This window comes from Seriola lalandi, unplaced genomic scaffold (genome assembly GCF_002814215.2).
Source record: "Seriola lalandi dorsalis isolate HSWRI2012SDOR001 ecotype SW California unplaced genomic scaffold, Sedor1 jcf7180002054295, whole genome shotgun sequence".
NCBI lineage: Eukaryota > Metazoa > Chordata > Actinopteri > Carangiformes > Carangidae > Seriola > Seriola lalandi.
This window is the reverse complement of record NW_019524848.1, coordinates 337,496-354,995: the sequence shown is the minus strand read 5'-3', so window position 1 is coordinate 354,995 and position 17,500 is coordinate 337,496. Positions and strand designations below refer to the sequence as shown.

Below are 17,500 nucleotides of genomic sequence, written 5' to 3'. Positions count from 1 at the left end.
GTGTGTGTGTGTATGTGTGTTTGTGTGTATGAGAGAGTTTCCACTGGAGGTAGTTATTACTGGGTGACAAGGAATGTAGCCAATAGTGTAGGAGGGAGGAGCGTGATCTCTCTTCATTAGTTACACGAGAGGAGCTGAATTGTTGATTTGCCTCCATTCTACTAATAGTGCGAGTCTTTCCTTCTGTAAAGTGAATGTCGCTATCACCAACTGTCCTGAAAAGCATAAAAGATTGAGAAATTCCACTGGACCTTTACTTCCTCAACATCTGCCATCTGAAAAGCCAAAAGTTGTAGCTGTTTACAAGTCATAGAACAGTGCCTTCCTTTCCTTCTGCAGCTGTGTTTGCAGTAATTACACATCTTCAAGATGTGTAGCATGTGTAGCTCTTCCGGCAGCTGCCTGCTAAGGTACAATCACGTACCACAGACTGTCGTCTGTCATTTTCTCTCTTATACATTTTTCATACCTGCATCCACAGTCACTCTGAATAGGTCAGTATGCGTTACCTGACCTGTCACAACCTTCCTCTCGACCACGGTTGAAGGCTGGTTGGACACCGTTCAGCTGTGGTGAAGAGGCATCTCTATTGATGTTTACACAACATCCACATAACTGCCCACCGCACTATTGCAACACAAAGAAAAGAGATCCAAGAGACCAAAAAACTAAAGTGAAACAGAAACTTGAATCAATATTTGGCACTTAGTTTCCACAGATGAGAACCTGGTTCCAGCTTCTTGTCTGTGTGATTCACAGTGTGTGATTCTGTGGTTAAGCAGAGATGTGAATGGAATTAAAGTTGCAGACTCGATTCTATGTGAATGGTGGTGACCGCAGATTAACCTCTGACAGAGGACCTGAATGAGCGGGGTCAAAAGGAGGTTGTTTCAGTAGATAGCATTGTAGGAGATGCCTCTGTATCAAAGGGATGTAACTCATGAAACTCATGAAATCATCATTCAACAAAATGTAAAAATCCACACAGTAAGATAAGGAGTAAACAAATGATGAAAATATTAATAATTACCTCACAGAGAGAGTGATAGAAACAGAGAGGGAAAATGGAAGATGAGAGAAGGGAGGAAGAATGTGTGTGGGTGTTGCGTACTCGCGGGACCTCAGCACTGCAGCATTCTTTCTGTGTGTGTGTGTGTGTGTGTGTGTGTGTGTGTGTGGAGAGAGGGTGAGTAAAGGTGGGGGGCACTCTTGGGACCCCTCCAGCACTGCAGCAGGTTGCGTGTGTGTGTGTGTGTGTATTCTTCAGCCCCCACACAACCAGTGGGTCAAGCTCACACCCCCCTGCATCAGCCCCCCTCTACCCCCCGCCCCCGGTTGCCATGGAAACACACCTTGAGCGAGCCCCCCAGAGAGGTGCACACTCCTCCTCCTTCCGTCCACTGCTCTCTTCTTTGCTGCACTCTTTCTTTCTCCCAACGCCTCTGTTGCTCTCCCTCTGTCAATCCCATCATCCCTCACTCCAGTCCTCTCTATACAGTCCTCCTCCCTCTCTCTCTCTTTCCATCTCTTTCTCTTGCTACCTCTCCTTGCTGTCCTCACCATCAGTCGTCTGGCTTGGTTTACGGCCTTGATGACGCAAGGGACCAAACACACACACACTTTCCACTGCTCTTACACACACACAGCCTCATGTAGTGTGGGGATGGAGGGGGTCGGCAGGAACAGGGAAGAGCAGTAATGGGGGGAAGACATGATGCCCGAGGGACTCCAAGCAGCCCATACAGAGACAGAGGGAGGAGCGGAGGGTGGGGGCTGGGCACCCGAAGGAGTTTCCCAGCCCAGACTGAGAAAGGGTTAAGAGGTGTGTGTATGTGTGCATACTGCATGTCTGTGTGGTGTGTGATAGGGGAAGGCAAGCACCTTAGGGACCCATCCCCAACACAAATCAAGGAGCTCATTTATGTTCTGCTGCATGTTGCAGGGGTGTGTGATGAGGCCAGCTTGAATGTGTTTTGTGTGTGTGAGTGTGTGTGTGAGAGTGTATTGGTGTGACGGAGACGATGCCACCTGGTCCCTCTCCTCTGGTCAATTAGCAGAGAAAGGAGGGTAATGGGAGAATGAGACTGAGGGAGAGCATGAGCAATGAGGGCGGGCGGGTGTGTGTGTGTGTGTGTGTGTGTGCGCGCCTGCGTACGTGCATGGATAGTGAAATTGAAATGATGAGTCTGACTGCAGTATGTCCTTTTCTCTATCTGTGTGTCCTCCCTCCTTCCTTCCTGCCTTCTGTCCAGCTACACACACTGTCCTCACATTGTTTCTGTTTCTTCTTTTCTTTTAATATTCTCTGTCTTTAACTTTGGTGAAATTGCATCAGTAGTTCTACAGATGTGCGACAGCCACCCACCATTACCTGTGTGTGTGTGGGTGTGTGTGTGTGTTAGCTTTGGAGTCGGGTCAAACTCCCTCTCCCTCTCTGTCATTTTTTAAAAGCTGTTTCTTTCCATCTTGTTCTCTGTCTCTGTCTGACTCCGTCTCTCATATTTTGTTTGAGGGTTGATACTAATAACACTGCATGAAATGTTCATTTGACAGTTACAGGCACAACATCACAATGGTGAACACTTAAACTGAGGGCTACTCTTTATTACACAAAGTGTATGCAGAAATGCCAAGGTCAGGTATTATATTCCCTGTGGAGAAATCAAGAAAAATGTCCTTACTAGTGCCCTGGTTATTACAAGAGTTGGCATGGCAACAAATCAAGAACATGCATAGTAGGAAGTGTCAACACATCTTGTCTATGTCTATGGCTAATCAGGCTGGGAAGCTTAAAATGGTCATTCCATCAGATGGAAAGATTTGTATTATACTGCGACTTCCATACTGGTATAGCCATCATATTAATTTTTAAACAATGTGCCCGTGTAAAAAAAAAAAGAGAGAGGGAAGATACGACTTGATGCATGTTGTTGCAAAGTACGAATGCTTCTTAGCCAAATTAGTGACCAGGATACAAGGCGTAAAAATAATCCCCAAACTTGCTTTGATGTGTGTTAAAAAGCTGAAAAAGTTCATATTCTGTTTTGTGAGAACAAACTCGGAGTCCTAACCTTCACCCTGCCTCTCTTTCTCGCTCACTCTCTCCTCTCATCCCTCTCTCCCCTGTGTTCTCTGTCCCAGCATAGGCCTCCCAGGGCTGTGTGTGTGTGTGTGTGTGTGTTGTGCTGGTGGATCAAATGCACTCTGTGAGGCAAAGCGTAACGGCAGGATGCTGTACGGCTCTGTCATCTCACTATGGGTCACATACACACACACTCGCTCACACATGGACTGGGTCTCAGAGGGGGACAGCATACAGACACTGCGGTCCCCCCACACACTGATCAAAACAATGTATTTGTCAGAAAAGAGAACTCTTTCATGGGACACACGGACACACAGACACACACACACACAGAGGCGTTGGAGCCCTCTCTCTATGCCCTTGTTCCGGACAGCCCAATTATCTCTCTGCACCTCACTGTTTTCCCTTCAGTTCTCCCTCTCTCTGTCTGTATGTCTGTCTCTTCCGCTCTCTCACTCTAGTTTTGTCTTTTGTCATCGGTAGTCACTTTTTTTTACTCAGGCTATAATTGATTGACATTTAATAATCTTCTAAAGTTTCTTAAGTAAGGCTTTACTGACGTCATCTGTGTGTGGTGCCCTAGAGACACACACACACACACACACACACACACACACACACACACACACACACACACACACACACAGACATACATCATCATTGTCTCTCAGTCTCTCTCTGGTTAGGGTTATTTAAGGGATACAGTTACACTATAAGTGTAATCTTTAATTCTTTTGGTGGGTGGTGCTCTTTTGTTTCTGTAGCAATACACACATTAACTGATTGATTTGTACGTTAATGAATGATCAATAACATTTGTACATGAATGAAAGAAAAAAAGAATAAAATAATTGAGTCAATAAATAAATTAGACAGAAAAAAACGTGGATGCTGAGAAAAGAAAATTGGTTCAAGCGTCTGAAGTGTGAGGGTTTGTTGCTTTTCTTTGTTTTATGATGTAAATTTAAGAATGTTTTTGATTGTTACTTGGTGAAAATAAGCAATCTGAAGATGTCTCCCTGGGTATAGGCTAAGTTATTAATCATGCGATATAAAAAAAAATTGACAGATTAATCAATAATTAAAATGATCAATATGCCTTCTTACTAACAACGCAGTCTTAAGGTTTTATGATTGACAGCGGTGAGGAATTTGGCTGACTTGCCTTATTTGGAATAGTTCGCACAATTTCACTTGCTTTACAAAGAGTCTGCTTCCAATGTAATTAATTAGCATTAATACAGAGGATGATTTTGTTTGTTTGCAGCTTGAATACCTGCAGTAACTTTGTCACACACAATCTGTATGAGACTGTCGCTGTCTTAAATCTTGGACTCTGGGTAATAGGCACATCGGTACTGTACATGTAAAGGTAGCCGATGTTTGACCACTTTCTCTGGCTGCGTGGGAGAGAGTGAGACAACTTCTGAAGAAAGCATCACCCCTACCGAGGGCAAGATCTTTAAGGTGCCTTCCATAGAGACCCCCAACACACACACACACACACACACACACACACACACACACACACACACACACACACACACACACACAGAGAGATCACTGAAGTTTAGGTATTACTTATTCACCCTCTACCTCTATCTGTGCCATGTCTTTTTGTCTTTTTCTTCTGTTAAGTTGAAACTATATTTTTTCTTTTGAAGAAATAAAAGTGTGCTTTTACTAAGACAAGGAATATTAACATGATAATGAAAATATGAAATATGACGATTAAACTGGTAACACTGTTCACTCCTCCCTCTCTTTCTCCCTCTTTCTCTCTGTGTGTCTCACTCCATGTGACTCTCCTGCTGTTTCAATCTCCTAGTAAATGATAATGAACCTCTATCTGTCTCAGTATGTCTCGGACACACTGGCGCCCCACACAACGTAGCAGCCTTTGAGCTTTGTGTGTGTCTGTGTGTGTGGAAAGGGGATGTTTGGGGACCAAGACCATGGAGCATACCATCTCATTCATATAAGCACATGTGGCACCCACCACACACAAACACACACACACACACACACACACACACAAATACACCCACAGCTATTGAGGCGGGATTAGGGCACCCTTGTGTCGGCCTTTGAGGCAAGGAGAGATAGGAATCTTTGTGTGCGTGTGGGTATTAGTCAGTATGGGTGTCATGGATGTATGATTGAAGACGTTATTAACCCTGCGATCCCCTGCAGCTCTGCAGCTGAAGTTCTGCACACTGTTTGAATATGTGTGTGTGTGTGTGTGTGTCTATGTTTATGTACACACTTACAGGACATGAGTTAAGTGACAAAAAGCGGAAGACACAGATTGTGTTCTCCATGAATTGTCTGTGTGTGTATCTGTGAGAGGATGTGAGAGGATTTGTGTGTGTGTGTGTGTGTGTGTGTGTGTGTGTGTGTGTGTGTGTGTGTGTGTGTGTGTGTGTGTTTATGACGCCCACCTTTCATCTGGCCTTTCACCGTGGGTGCTGTGATGTCACTCACACCTTCTTAAAATAGACACAGATACACACAAACACTGGTATAATCCCCATGTGAGAGTGACGAGGAAGGATGGAGGCTGGTTGCGGATTGTCTCTTGTCTGTTTGTGATGAAGACACACCTGACCGTATTTGAATATGATATCAGCTCCGTTAGTCTCTCGTATTACTCATTTACACTGAATGTGCAATAGTGTGACTCATTATGCAATAACAAACTGTGACAACTGAAAAAATAGAAATGCTTCATACTCAACAGCCTGTACAAATAGATCAATGATGGGACCCTAGTACTGACAGATGGACAGCAAAAGAGACATTCACAGACTCAAAAAGAAAGGGCACAAGTAGAAGAGCTGTAACAAAGGATGAGGGGTTTGAACTGGAGCCCACACAAATTAATCAGCAAGTGATGGACCAAGAGGGACGATAAGGAGACATGTAGGGAGGAATGGGCAAAGTGAGCGATGGATGAGTGACTGCATTGGGGGAGGGCGGATAACGAGGACAGAGGGAGGGAAGGAAGGATGGCTATTGGAAGGGCAGATCATCCACAGCCCCGGTGGGGAGGACAGACAATTACCAGTTGGGGTAGATATGGCACTGGGGTTGGTGTGTGTGAGAGTTGGGGGAGTGCACGGGGGAGAAGGAAAAATGAAATGAGAATGTGCAGCAGGGGAAAAGAGGGAGTGTATAATGCAACCTATAACATAATGTCTGTCTGAACGACTCAACTGATCTGGAGCTAAGCCTTAAATTTCCAATTTAGTGAAAAGGTTTGTCAGTGGACGATGCAAAATTCAATTGTTTTCAGTGCAGTTTAGCTTATTTTAAAATTGTTTCCCAATGCCAGGTGAATGTTTTTTCCATTTCTGAAACAAGAGACAGTGCTTAAGGAATATGTTAATTATTGCACATATAATTATGTATTTTTAAGATAACATTACAATGGACGTGACCAGGGAGAAAATGTGAGGTGAAACATAAGTGTGAGTAGACCTCACATCTCATGCCAGGTGCAACTGATAAGATGCTACAACGGAGCGATCCTTCATCTTAGTAATGTAGTTCCACCTGTGCTTTTCCTACCATGACAAGTGAAAATGTTGCTGATGTTGAGTTTCGGAGCCCCCACCCTATGTGAACAGAGTGAAAATGAGTGAATACATGTCTGTCACTGCTATATGCAAGTTTCTTCTTATGTGTCTGCACAGTGTCTGACAGTTTGTGTATGTACATGAGACATCTATCATGTGTGTTGTATTAGTATCCTAAAATAATGTCATGTTGTTGTTTTCGTGTTGCTTAATCCAGCCTACACATGCGTGTCTGTCTCCTATTTGCAGAGGAGGGCATCAATCACGAGTGCAAGCTGTGTAACCAGATGTTTGATTCACCTGCCAAGCTGCTTTGCCACCTGATAGAGCACAGCTTCGAAGGCATGGGAGGTACCTTCAAGTGTCCCGTCTGCTTCACAGGTGACACACACACACACACACACACACACACACACACACACACACACACACACACACACACACATACCTTCAAGGACAGTAGCACATGTGACTCCTACTCCCTTGTGTCCTGTCTGATTTGTATTTGAAATGAACACAAAAACATGGAGATAACATGTTTTACACAAAAACATAAAAACATAGTTAGCACACAACAGGGACAAAACATTGGCCTGTATAACCACATACACACACTCTAGTACACCAACAGAAACTTTGATCTACATCCATTTTGTAATACTGTGCATCTCTGAAGAGATACAGAATACTATAGACTGTTGTTATACTGAAGAATATTGTAGACTTATTTTGCTTTATGTTTTATGTAGTCTGTTATCTGTTATATTTGTCAGTATGAATGTTCGCCATTCATGGTATAAGCACCAGAGTTGTCACAGCTTATCACAAATTGTATGCTTATGTTAATAAAAATGCCAGATGAGGTTAATACTGCTGCTGGAAATAGGGTTAGCTCTTAAATCTCTCCTCACATCGGCCCAGGTACCTGTTGTGGCTCAGAAATGGCTCTCTCTGGGTTACCCACATCATGGTTCATTGAATAAATGTGCTGTAATGGCTGTAAAGTTTTTGTTTTTGGGTAAACAGTAACAACACATTAGGAATATCCATTGTTTCAACGTTTCTAACTGTGGGAGTAATATTCCAGCAGGGTGCCACTGCTACAGAAGCACTGACTGTGTGTGTGTATGTGCAAAAGTTCATGTAATAACACCGCCAAAAAAAAAAGCAAAATATGGAGTACCTTATGCCTTTGCAATCCACTGGAGGGGAGGAAACAAAATGCTGGATGACCAAATTAGGCCTGTGGTGTTCAGTGTTCTGTTCTACCTACAGTATTTTACCAGCAACTAAGTCAGCACCTTTGCTCTCTCCCTCCCCTGTTCCATCTCTGACTGTCTATCCCCATATGCTCACTCGCTCTCTCTCCCTCTCTCCCCCTCTCTCTCTCTCTCTCCTCTTTCTCTCTCTTTCTCTGTCACTCCATCACTCTCTCCCCCCTCTCAGTTGCTGAGTTTGTCTTGTGTTGTGTGCCTCTCCCCCCAGGTACACAGCAACGCTTTAAACTTTAACTCTATTCCTTGGTGGCTTATGAATTAGTAAGATGGGCACCACTCCTACGGGGAGGCTTAATAATTCAACACATACACACTCACAGTGAAAACCAAAAGTTTACTGAAACAAAGGGGAGAGAAAGAAAGAAAAGAGTATATGAGACAACACTGGAGCGGAAGTTAAAAAAGAAGAGATAATTTATTGATAAATATCACAAGGTCTGCTGAGGATAGCTCTTCCTGTTTTCTCTCCTCCTTTTTTCTTTTTTTCTATCCCATATTCTCCCTCCTTTCCAGTCAGCCCTCCATTCGCTTTGTGTGTTTGTGTGGTTATTTGCACTGAACACCCAGTTGCCATTTGGTTCTATAGTGGATAGTCTAGTCATTGCTTTGCAGTCTTTCCTTTAACTGTACAGTAACAGTACCTTAGTAGATCAAATCAGATGGACCTGACCAGATCGCAGATCATCCTGATTCGCTGATTAGGGTTCACTGGCCCCAGCAACACACACACTCACAACAATGCAGGCTCCCCGGTTAAAGGCAAAGTCTCCACTGGAGAGCCCCCTTCAGCTCATTTCCTTCAGTTTTTGGATTGTTGAACTCTCATTGATGCCTTCAGCTGTAGTAAGCATTGGGTGACTAAGTTCATCAAATACACCACATGTAACTTGTGCCGTGTTTGTTGCTCTCCCAGTTTTTGTGCAGGCCAACAAGCTCCAGCAGCACATTTTTGCCGTCCATGGCCAGGAAGACAAGATCTACGACTGTTCCCAGTGTCCGCAGAAGTTCTTCTTTCAGACAGAACTACAGGTAGGTCACCTTAATTCTGTTTCTGTGTTAACCGTGACATGACTCTTTTGTCTGTCTGCATACTGTTGCGGCAGTGTGCAGGTGCAGACACTGTAGCGAGTGGAAAGTGAAGTCAACTTTTGTTCTCACCCCAAATAAGATATGTACCCACCTGACTAGACCACCTCCTTACTTCCACACCTTTGCTCTCCTCCTCCTTTCTAGGCTTCCCCTCATCCTTCAACATACAGTTACCTTATTCAGTGCCTCCCTCTTTTTTCCCCCCAACTATTTGTGTTTCACAGAATCCTCTCTTTACCGTTCATCTCCATATTCTCCTTCCAGCCTTTTTTCATTCCTCTGTCCCTCTCTTTCCATCTCTCCTCATGAGGTCTGAGCAGGGTTCTGGCAAGCTTCATGTCATTAGGGTCCAGACACATTTGAGTGTGTGCGCATATGTGTGTGTGTGTGTGTGTGTGTGTGTGTGTGTGTGTGTGCGTATGAAAGGGAGGAGAGGCTATAAGTCACCCAAGAGTAGGTCCTGGGCCAGCTGTGGCCAGATCTGTGATGATGTAAACCCTCCTGTCCTCCTCCATCTCTTGTATTCCTTTGGCAGCAGACGAGTGACCTGCAAAATCTTCAGGTTAAACATCAGTCCTGTTAAAGGTGGAATCTGTAACTCATGCTGTCTCTTGCTGCATTAACCACAGATGTTAAGTTAAAAAAGGTTTTTTGGAAAGTTGTGTGGAAAACTAACCAGCGAGCAAAGAATGATACTTCTAGGCTTCGGATTGAATAATACATTGCCTCCAGGACGTGGCTCTGTTTTGAAGATAACTTATTGACACTGTCAAACAGGACAGGTGCAACCCCATAAGCCATGACAAAGTGATCAGCATGTCTCATTAGCAGAATATTCAGAGCATCAGTTTAACTGAAAATTAAATGGGAAATAGCATGTTATTGTCTCTTTCCACTCATTCATTCATCCTTATTGTTCTCTTTGTCTGTTTCCCTCCTGCATCTTTCTGTCTTGTTCACTACATCTTCATTGGCCTGGCAATCTAAAACTGGTCTACCCCAGAAGAATATAGCCCAGCTGATGCCCAGCCAGTCTGGACACTAATAGAATTATCATTGTTGTAGTGCTGTACTTGCTGTTAAAATAAAACCTAATTGTAATAGTGATTATTTAATTGTAAGAAAGCCCCTCCAGTCACCACACACACACACACACACACACACACACACACACACACACACACACACACACACACACGCAGGCAGTGATACAGGTCAAAGGAGGTGGGCATATGGCTGGCCAGTCCATTTAACAGCAGGGCGACTGCTGGACCCTGTCGGTTAATGTCCACACACGGGCACCACTCACATGTCACGCATTCCCGCTCACCTCCACACACCTGTACATACATGCGTATACGCACACTCTGTATGCCACACACAAACACCTCTACTCCTCTTCCAGATACACTCCATCTCACGTTTGCTTCGTTAATCCATTTCTTTCGGACTGAATCTGGCAGACTTGGAGTGGGGTATCCATGTTTTGTTTTTTTCTGTGATCGTGTTGGTGTATCGAAGGTGCCAGGGATTATATAGCTATAACAACAGATAGCTATCTAATATATCAACTCATCTGAGTCTGGCCAGGTCACATGAGTTTAATTCTCTTGTTTTCATTCCAGCTAAGTTGAGCTCTGTTCAACTTTTTTTTCCTCCCTTAGCTCCTTGTACTTCTTCCTCTTTGGCTGCTGCACTGTGGCTATATCCATCTTGTTACTCTTTGGTCCTAGCCCAAGTGTGTGTGTGTGTGTGTGTGCTTGTCTGTGTCTATGTGTGTGTGAAAACTTGCAGCCCGAGCCCGACCTGCCACAGCTCCATTGCCCCATGGGAGGGCTCTCTAAGTGGGCTAGACAGAAAGGCTGACTGAGGGAGATGGAGAGCTACAACCATGGAGGTTAATGCCACTGCTAGCTGTTATCGCATGTGTGTGAGTTTGTGTGTGTGTGCATGCGTCTGCCACAGAAAGTGGAATGGGGTACTTTGTGTGTGTGTGTGTATGTGTGTGTGTGTGTGTGTGTGTGTGTGTGTGTGTGTGTGTTTTAATGAGGTGCGGATGGATGAAGAAGGCTGGTTGGCCAGCTAGAAAAGGCTTTGGCCTCTTTCAACCCCTCAGAGGGGCCATATGATGTTCAGCTCACTCTCTCTTTCTCTCTCTCTCCTTCACACACCCACACACCCAACGGCCATTGCAGCATGGACACGTCGCTGCATCATCCTCTCTCCCTCCTCTCCTCGTTCCCTCTTTCCATCTCTCCTTCTGCATACAAAGTCCTTCACTTTCTCTCTACCACTCTCTGAATCACTTGCTTTCAAATCTGTCTATCCGTCTCCTACACATACATACCACAATTTTTCACTTTCTCTCTTCCTGTTTCTCTCCCTCCTCTCTCTCTCTCTGTCTGACTCCCCCCATCTGTCCCAGAAGAACCAGCCCCTATGCATATTTTAGCCCCTCTCCTCTCTTCCTCTCTTCTGTGCCTCTCCCCAGTGCCCCATAAATAGTGCAGACGTAAGCTGGTAAATAAGAGATGTTTTGGTGTGTGTCTGTGTGTATGTGTGTGGGTGTGTAAATAAGAAATGCTGTGGCCCTGATCAGTGAGGCCCTTCTGGATATCTCTCTGCCTTTACTCCCAGACTTCACAGACGACTTTCTCATTCTCTCTGTTTTAGTTTCTTTCTTTCTTTCTTTCTTTCTTTCTTTCTTTCTTTCTTTCTTTCTTTCTTTCTTTCTTTCTTTCTTTCTTTCTTTCTTTCTTTCTTTCTTTCTTTCTTTCTTTCTTTCTTATCAATGTTTTTAAAATGTCAGTTTTTCCATCACCAACAAACAATTGTTTTTACATGAATATAATATGTTTGTTAAACATACTGAGTCCATAATCCAAACATCTACAGTATGGACAGTAATTAAATGATTTTTGGAGACTGTGTCCCTCTTGTAGAAGTATCTCATCCAGCTCTATATCAGCTCTGACTCTCCAATGTTATTTTCCCCGACTGACTTCTTGATCTTCACATTTTTCTTAAGCCTCCAGGGGGTGCTATCCTGCAGCTCCTGCCCTCAATGCTTCCTTATATCCCATGCTTCATCCATCACACTTGCACTCCTCCCCAGTCATCCCCTTTTTTCTGCCTCTGTGTCTGTTGTGCTACACAATCTCCTTTAGCGCCAGTAAATATTTAAACACTGCTAGATGGGTGGATTGCTGGTCCGATGAATAAATGGATGGATGTGGGGGATCCTCTTGTTTGTTTGTGTGCTGATTCCCTTGACCGGATCTTGCCCTTTTTTCCCAATCTTCCCCCGTGTCTCGGCAGTGCGGAATATTTGAGAGTTTTGCAACAACAAGTACAAGCGGGGATCTGTTCCCTCGTGGACACAACTAAAAGAACATGTAGTGTACACATACAATGATGGATGGATGGATGGATGACAGGATTAAGGGACAGACTGACGATGGAAAACTAAGAAATAATTATACCTGGAAAGTTAAAGAAATATTTAAACGCCCTCAAAGCAAAAGTAATTAATTTTGGTAGTTAAAGCAGAGCAGAGAATAGCTTTGCAGTCAGTTCACTACCTTTGGATCAGATCAGATCAGGGGAGTGTGTTGTGTGTGTGCGTGCACGTATGTGTGTGCGTGTGCGTGTGTGTGTGTGTAAAACGAGATGTGTTTAGTAGTCTGTCTGTGAATAATGTTGTCTTTGTCTTTGTCTGAATCTAAGAGCCTCACTGTCTCCCTCTAACTGAATTATGGAAAGGTGTGGATGTGGCTGAACTGGCAATAGGGTTTTTGTGTGTGTGTGTGTGTGTGTGTGTGTGTGTGTGTGTGTGTGTGTTTGTATCTGTCTGTTTGCCAGTGTCTGGGTGTTGCTGTTGGGTGTTGAGTGTTGTGTCAAGTCATAGTATGTACTCTGTGATCCATATATCCCTTGGCTCTGTGTGTGTGTGTGTGAGTGTGTGTGTGTGTATGCGTGAATTTGATCCGTAGATCCCTGTGGCGTTCCAGGGGAGCGTACTCAGCTGCCCCACTGCTCACTGGGAGACTCTGTGTTATTAGAATGGGGACCTGGGACACACACAGACACACACACAGACACACACACCTCCCTCAATCCCTGGACTTGAAGCTATTTGCAGACAGACAAAGACAGAAAGAGATTCAAAACAAAAGAGAGAGGTGGAGAGACAGACAGACAGACTGCAAGCAAGCCAGCCTTACCTACTACTACCACTGCAGTACCACAGCTACTGCTATTTCTAGTATTACTAGAAGTATTATTATTTTACAGAGCACTGTGTCAAGAATAGAGTACACGTAATTAAATTAAAAAATCAGTATAACAAAAAAACACAAGCAAATCAACAAAAATATTTAGCATTATCATTGTATTTAACTGTCCTTTGTCTCAGCAGACTTCTCCTCCTCTGACTGCCTAAGGAGAAATTGCATACAAATTGTGTCTGTATCTGTTATCACTGTTGTGTTCATTGTTTCATACTGTGGAAAAAAGCACATTCTGTTCATGTTGGATGTAAATAGAAGAAAAGAGATCTCAATATGGGATCAGTTAATCATCCAGAAATGTTATATTTATGTGCAAGTACACCTGTGTGTGTCTGCATTTATGCTTTTAGGAACTTGCCACCAGAAAACCGTAAAAAGACATACACAGTGGGTCGCAGTGAGGAGGACAGAGAGAGCGAGAGACAGAGAGAGAGAAAAAGAATGAAAATAAGTTACTTTGATGCTTTGATGTAAAGCAGAGGAACAAATAGACAGATGCAGAGAGAAAAAAGACTGAAGAATGAGATAACGTGGGATAAAGAGATAAACAGAGGTAGGGACAGATACAAAGGAATTACACTATGTGAGCCAGCACCTGGAGGGTTTCTAACAGCTTGGACCATGTTCTTGTCATTTTGTGTGTGTATTTGTGTGCGTGTGTGACAGGTGAACAGAGGCAATGTGTCACAGAGCAGGACAGACTCCGCATGGCGTAGTGTTCTATCAACCCTGCCAAAATACACTCATACACACATGGGCACGGCACTCACAAACACAGTGCATCTCAACACTTCAGCAGCTGAAAAATAATCCTAGAGCAGATGATCTGTGTCAACGGTTAGTGCAAACATTTAACTCTAACTTCTCCAGCCTTTCATCGGTTCCTCTCGCTCTTTTTGTTCCCCCACGATAGGTAAAATTCATTCTTACTCTGGAGCTGTTTTATTCTGACTGTGTGTCATTTGAAGAATGTCGTTACAAACAGAGCACGTCCTATAATCCAAATGTGGCTCTGACAGGTGCTTAGTTACAGTAAAACAATCAGCAAGCATAAACTCATCGCATGTTAGTTTTTATATGGATTGATAAAATGTCAGACTGACATTGATTGTAAATATTTTTTAAATGAACCCTTTTTAATTTTAATCTGGTCTGTAATCACATTTTTGCGTTGGTATATATCACATTTTTCAGTGATATTATAATAATAATACAGTGTTATTTTCTGCAGATTAATTTTATGATTTGTAATTATCCTTTGACTAATTGATTAACTGACTAACTGTCATAGGGCTAATATGAGTGAGGGTCTTTCCCATGTGAACGAAAAATAAAAGTTATTATTAAGGTAATTGTAAAAGGCAATTAAAGCAATGTGAGAGTAACATAGGATCTTATTTGCGCTGCAGGATTTACTGATCTGTTCTCCTCCCCTGTTCTCATGTTGTCTCATGTTCCCTAGTAATTATCAGGTTGAAGACCCGTTGTATTAAACCATCCTGTTGAAATCAAAGTACTGCACATTCTGTCCTAATGTTATCGAAGCCCAATCACTGCTTCCCCTATTGAAAATGAATATGATCAAAGTGAACTCCAGTGTTTGGTTGGCAGCAGATTCTTCAGGCTCATGCACATACACATGCTGTACTGTGTCTCTGCTCTCACTCTCCCTCTCTCTACTCCTCAGTACCCTCTGATAAATTTGTCCTTGTTAATCATTCAGTGTGTAGTAGGAAATGCCCCCATTCCTTCTTCCCTCCATCATCCATGTCATGCATCCATCTATCCTTCCACTGCCTCATCACGTTGACACTCAGCCACCCAACACTGTGGTTAATCTCAGCCGTCCGTTCCTTCCTCAGTTCACCTATGAACCCTACCGATTCTTTTGTCTTTCTTCACTCATCCCCCTTTTTGTGCATGCTTTCTCTTTCTGCCAGTTTATGGGTGCATGGTAATAAAAAAAAACAAAAAAAAAAACAAGCTGCCTCCCTTGGGACTCGGATTGGACGTGTGCAATAATATGACAGTGACACGGAAAGCCAGCACGCTCTGCTGAATTATGAGCTCTTGTGTGTACTGGATGGATCATGTCTGTGCATTCATTTGTACATATTGTGTGTGTGTGTGTGTGTGAGTGTGTGTGTGTGTGTGTGTGTGTGTGTGTGTGTGTGTGAGAGAGAGAGACGGATCATTAATTTTTTGAACCCATCCCCATTTTTCTCTGTAATGGTGTGACTCAAATGTGTCATGTGGCGTTCAGGAACGATCGTTTTTTGTGCTGCAGGTGAGGTCATTTCCTATTTTGTGTAACAGCTTCCAGCAGGGAACCTTCACCTTTTGCTATGAATCTGGTGTAGATCTATGGGTGTTTGCCTTTGGTGTTTGTGTGTGTGCTCATCATGCTGTGAGTGTATTTTGGGTTGTGTTTACTGGTCCAAACCTGGCTGTTTGGGCCAGTAGCAACAGGAGAGGGGAAGTCCCCGTGGGAGAAAGAAAGGGAAGGAGCACTCCAAACAGGACATGGTCAGAGAGGTCACCCTGGGTGGGATGATGGAGGAGAAAAGTGTCGGACATCGTGACTTGGCTGGAAAGAGAGAAAGCAAAAGGAAGTTTTTGATAGATAATTTGAAGATAATTTGTAGATTGTCATTTACAACAGGAGGAAGAGAGACAGTGGAATGGTGGGAAAATATGGGGACAAAGACAGACAGAGAGGAATAGAAGAGTGGGAGGCGAGCAGGGAATACGTGTCAGCGGGATGTTAAGGGCAGGGGGTACGTTTATTTTCGATCTGCTCCCGAGGCAGCATCCTGTCCTGGACGGGTGGGGCTAAAGACAAGCCAGGGAGCAGAGGAAACGGGCTAAGACAGCCCATCTGCTAGTTCCAGACACACACACACACACACACACACACACACACACACACACACACAGAGACATAGACACACTCACTCTGTTGGAAGAGTGTCAACTCTGAGCTATAAATACACTGAACCCAAAGAAGACCACAAGGCGACTAAGGTGATTTTTCATTTAGTGTTAAAAACAGCAGTGGAGATGGGGCACACGTACACTCACACTAACACATTACCACACACACACACACACACACACACTCAGACACACTCAGGCACACAGTATTTGGAGTGCCTCCACTTACCCCGACATAGACACATTTGACACAAATTCACATACTGATAGACGCTTGCTGACACATGCAGGCAGTGCACACACTCACACACACACACACACACACACACACACACACACACACACACACACACACACAGAGAGCGAGCATTGTTCCAACGGGAGTGTTTCCTCTTCCTGTGTCTGTTGGAGACTTGGCACCTGCATTTCAAGGTGTAGTTGTTACATCATAGCGTTAGAGTGTGTGTGCAACAAGTCCTCAAACAACCAAATGTGTTGCCTTGTACCTACTCTTTTATATGACCCACAGGAGTGTACCAACAGCAGGTGTACTGGACTTTGATCGTCATGGTTACAATAATAAACACAGTTCAGGTGGAATGGTCATGGATAAACGAAGCAACCTTGATTATCGCTGTCACACAGGAAATGAACTGACTGTGTGACAGTCCTGTTTGTCGACCCAACCATCCACCCCAACCTCCTCCTAACACAGACTTTGTCGCTCGCTACACTAAGTCCCATAACTCCATTCCTCCCATTTTTATTCCTATGTCCGCTAGAGGTCAGCTAACAATAAAGGCAGGTTAGATTTTCTTGTAACAATGAGTCGTAATAAGCTTCCTGCACAGACGAAGTATGGGCTTGTTTTTTTACAGGAAGACAATGTTGTTTGTGTCTGTGTCTGTGTGTGTGTGTGTGTGTGTGTGTGTGTGTGTGTGTGTGTGTGTGTGTGTTTAAGTAATTTTGCTACCCTACTGATTCGGCATATAATCAAGCTACTGTATGTATGTACTGTATGTTAGTGCTAAAGTCTGATTGCTGTCATCCTCACGTTGTCTTAATGTGATGTTTTTTTCTCCCTGCTTGGTTCAGGCCAGATGGTGCATTCAGACAGATACCTATATGTTTCTGCTGTAGAGAGGGCTGACCAGGCATAACACCAATCAAGTGCATGCACATACACACGTGCATATTAAAGGTGGCAGTGATGCTCTTCCAACCACATGTGCAACACAAATGCACATG

The 17,500-nt window shown here is 43.8% G+C and overlaps 1 protein-coding gene across 1 annotated transcript in view; it reads left to right on the top strand.

The window, feature by feature from the left end:
• The window catches only part of znf423 (zinc finger protein 423), a gene marked incomplete at its 5' end in the record, with an annotated part of 123,135 nt that overhangs the window by 100,695 nt on the left and 4,940 nt on the right, over window positions 1-17,500 (top strand). Inside the window, 2 exons of the mRNA XM_023406133.2 lie at window positions 6,913-7,044; window positions 8,854-8,969. Of these exons, the coding sequence (XP_023261901.1) occupies window positions 6,913-7,044; window positions 8,854-8,969 (248 nt within the window). The remainder of the gene's footprint in view (window positions 1-6,912; window positions 7,045-8,853; window positions 8,970-17,500) is intronic.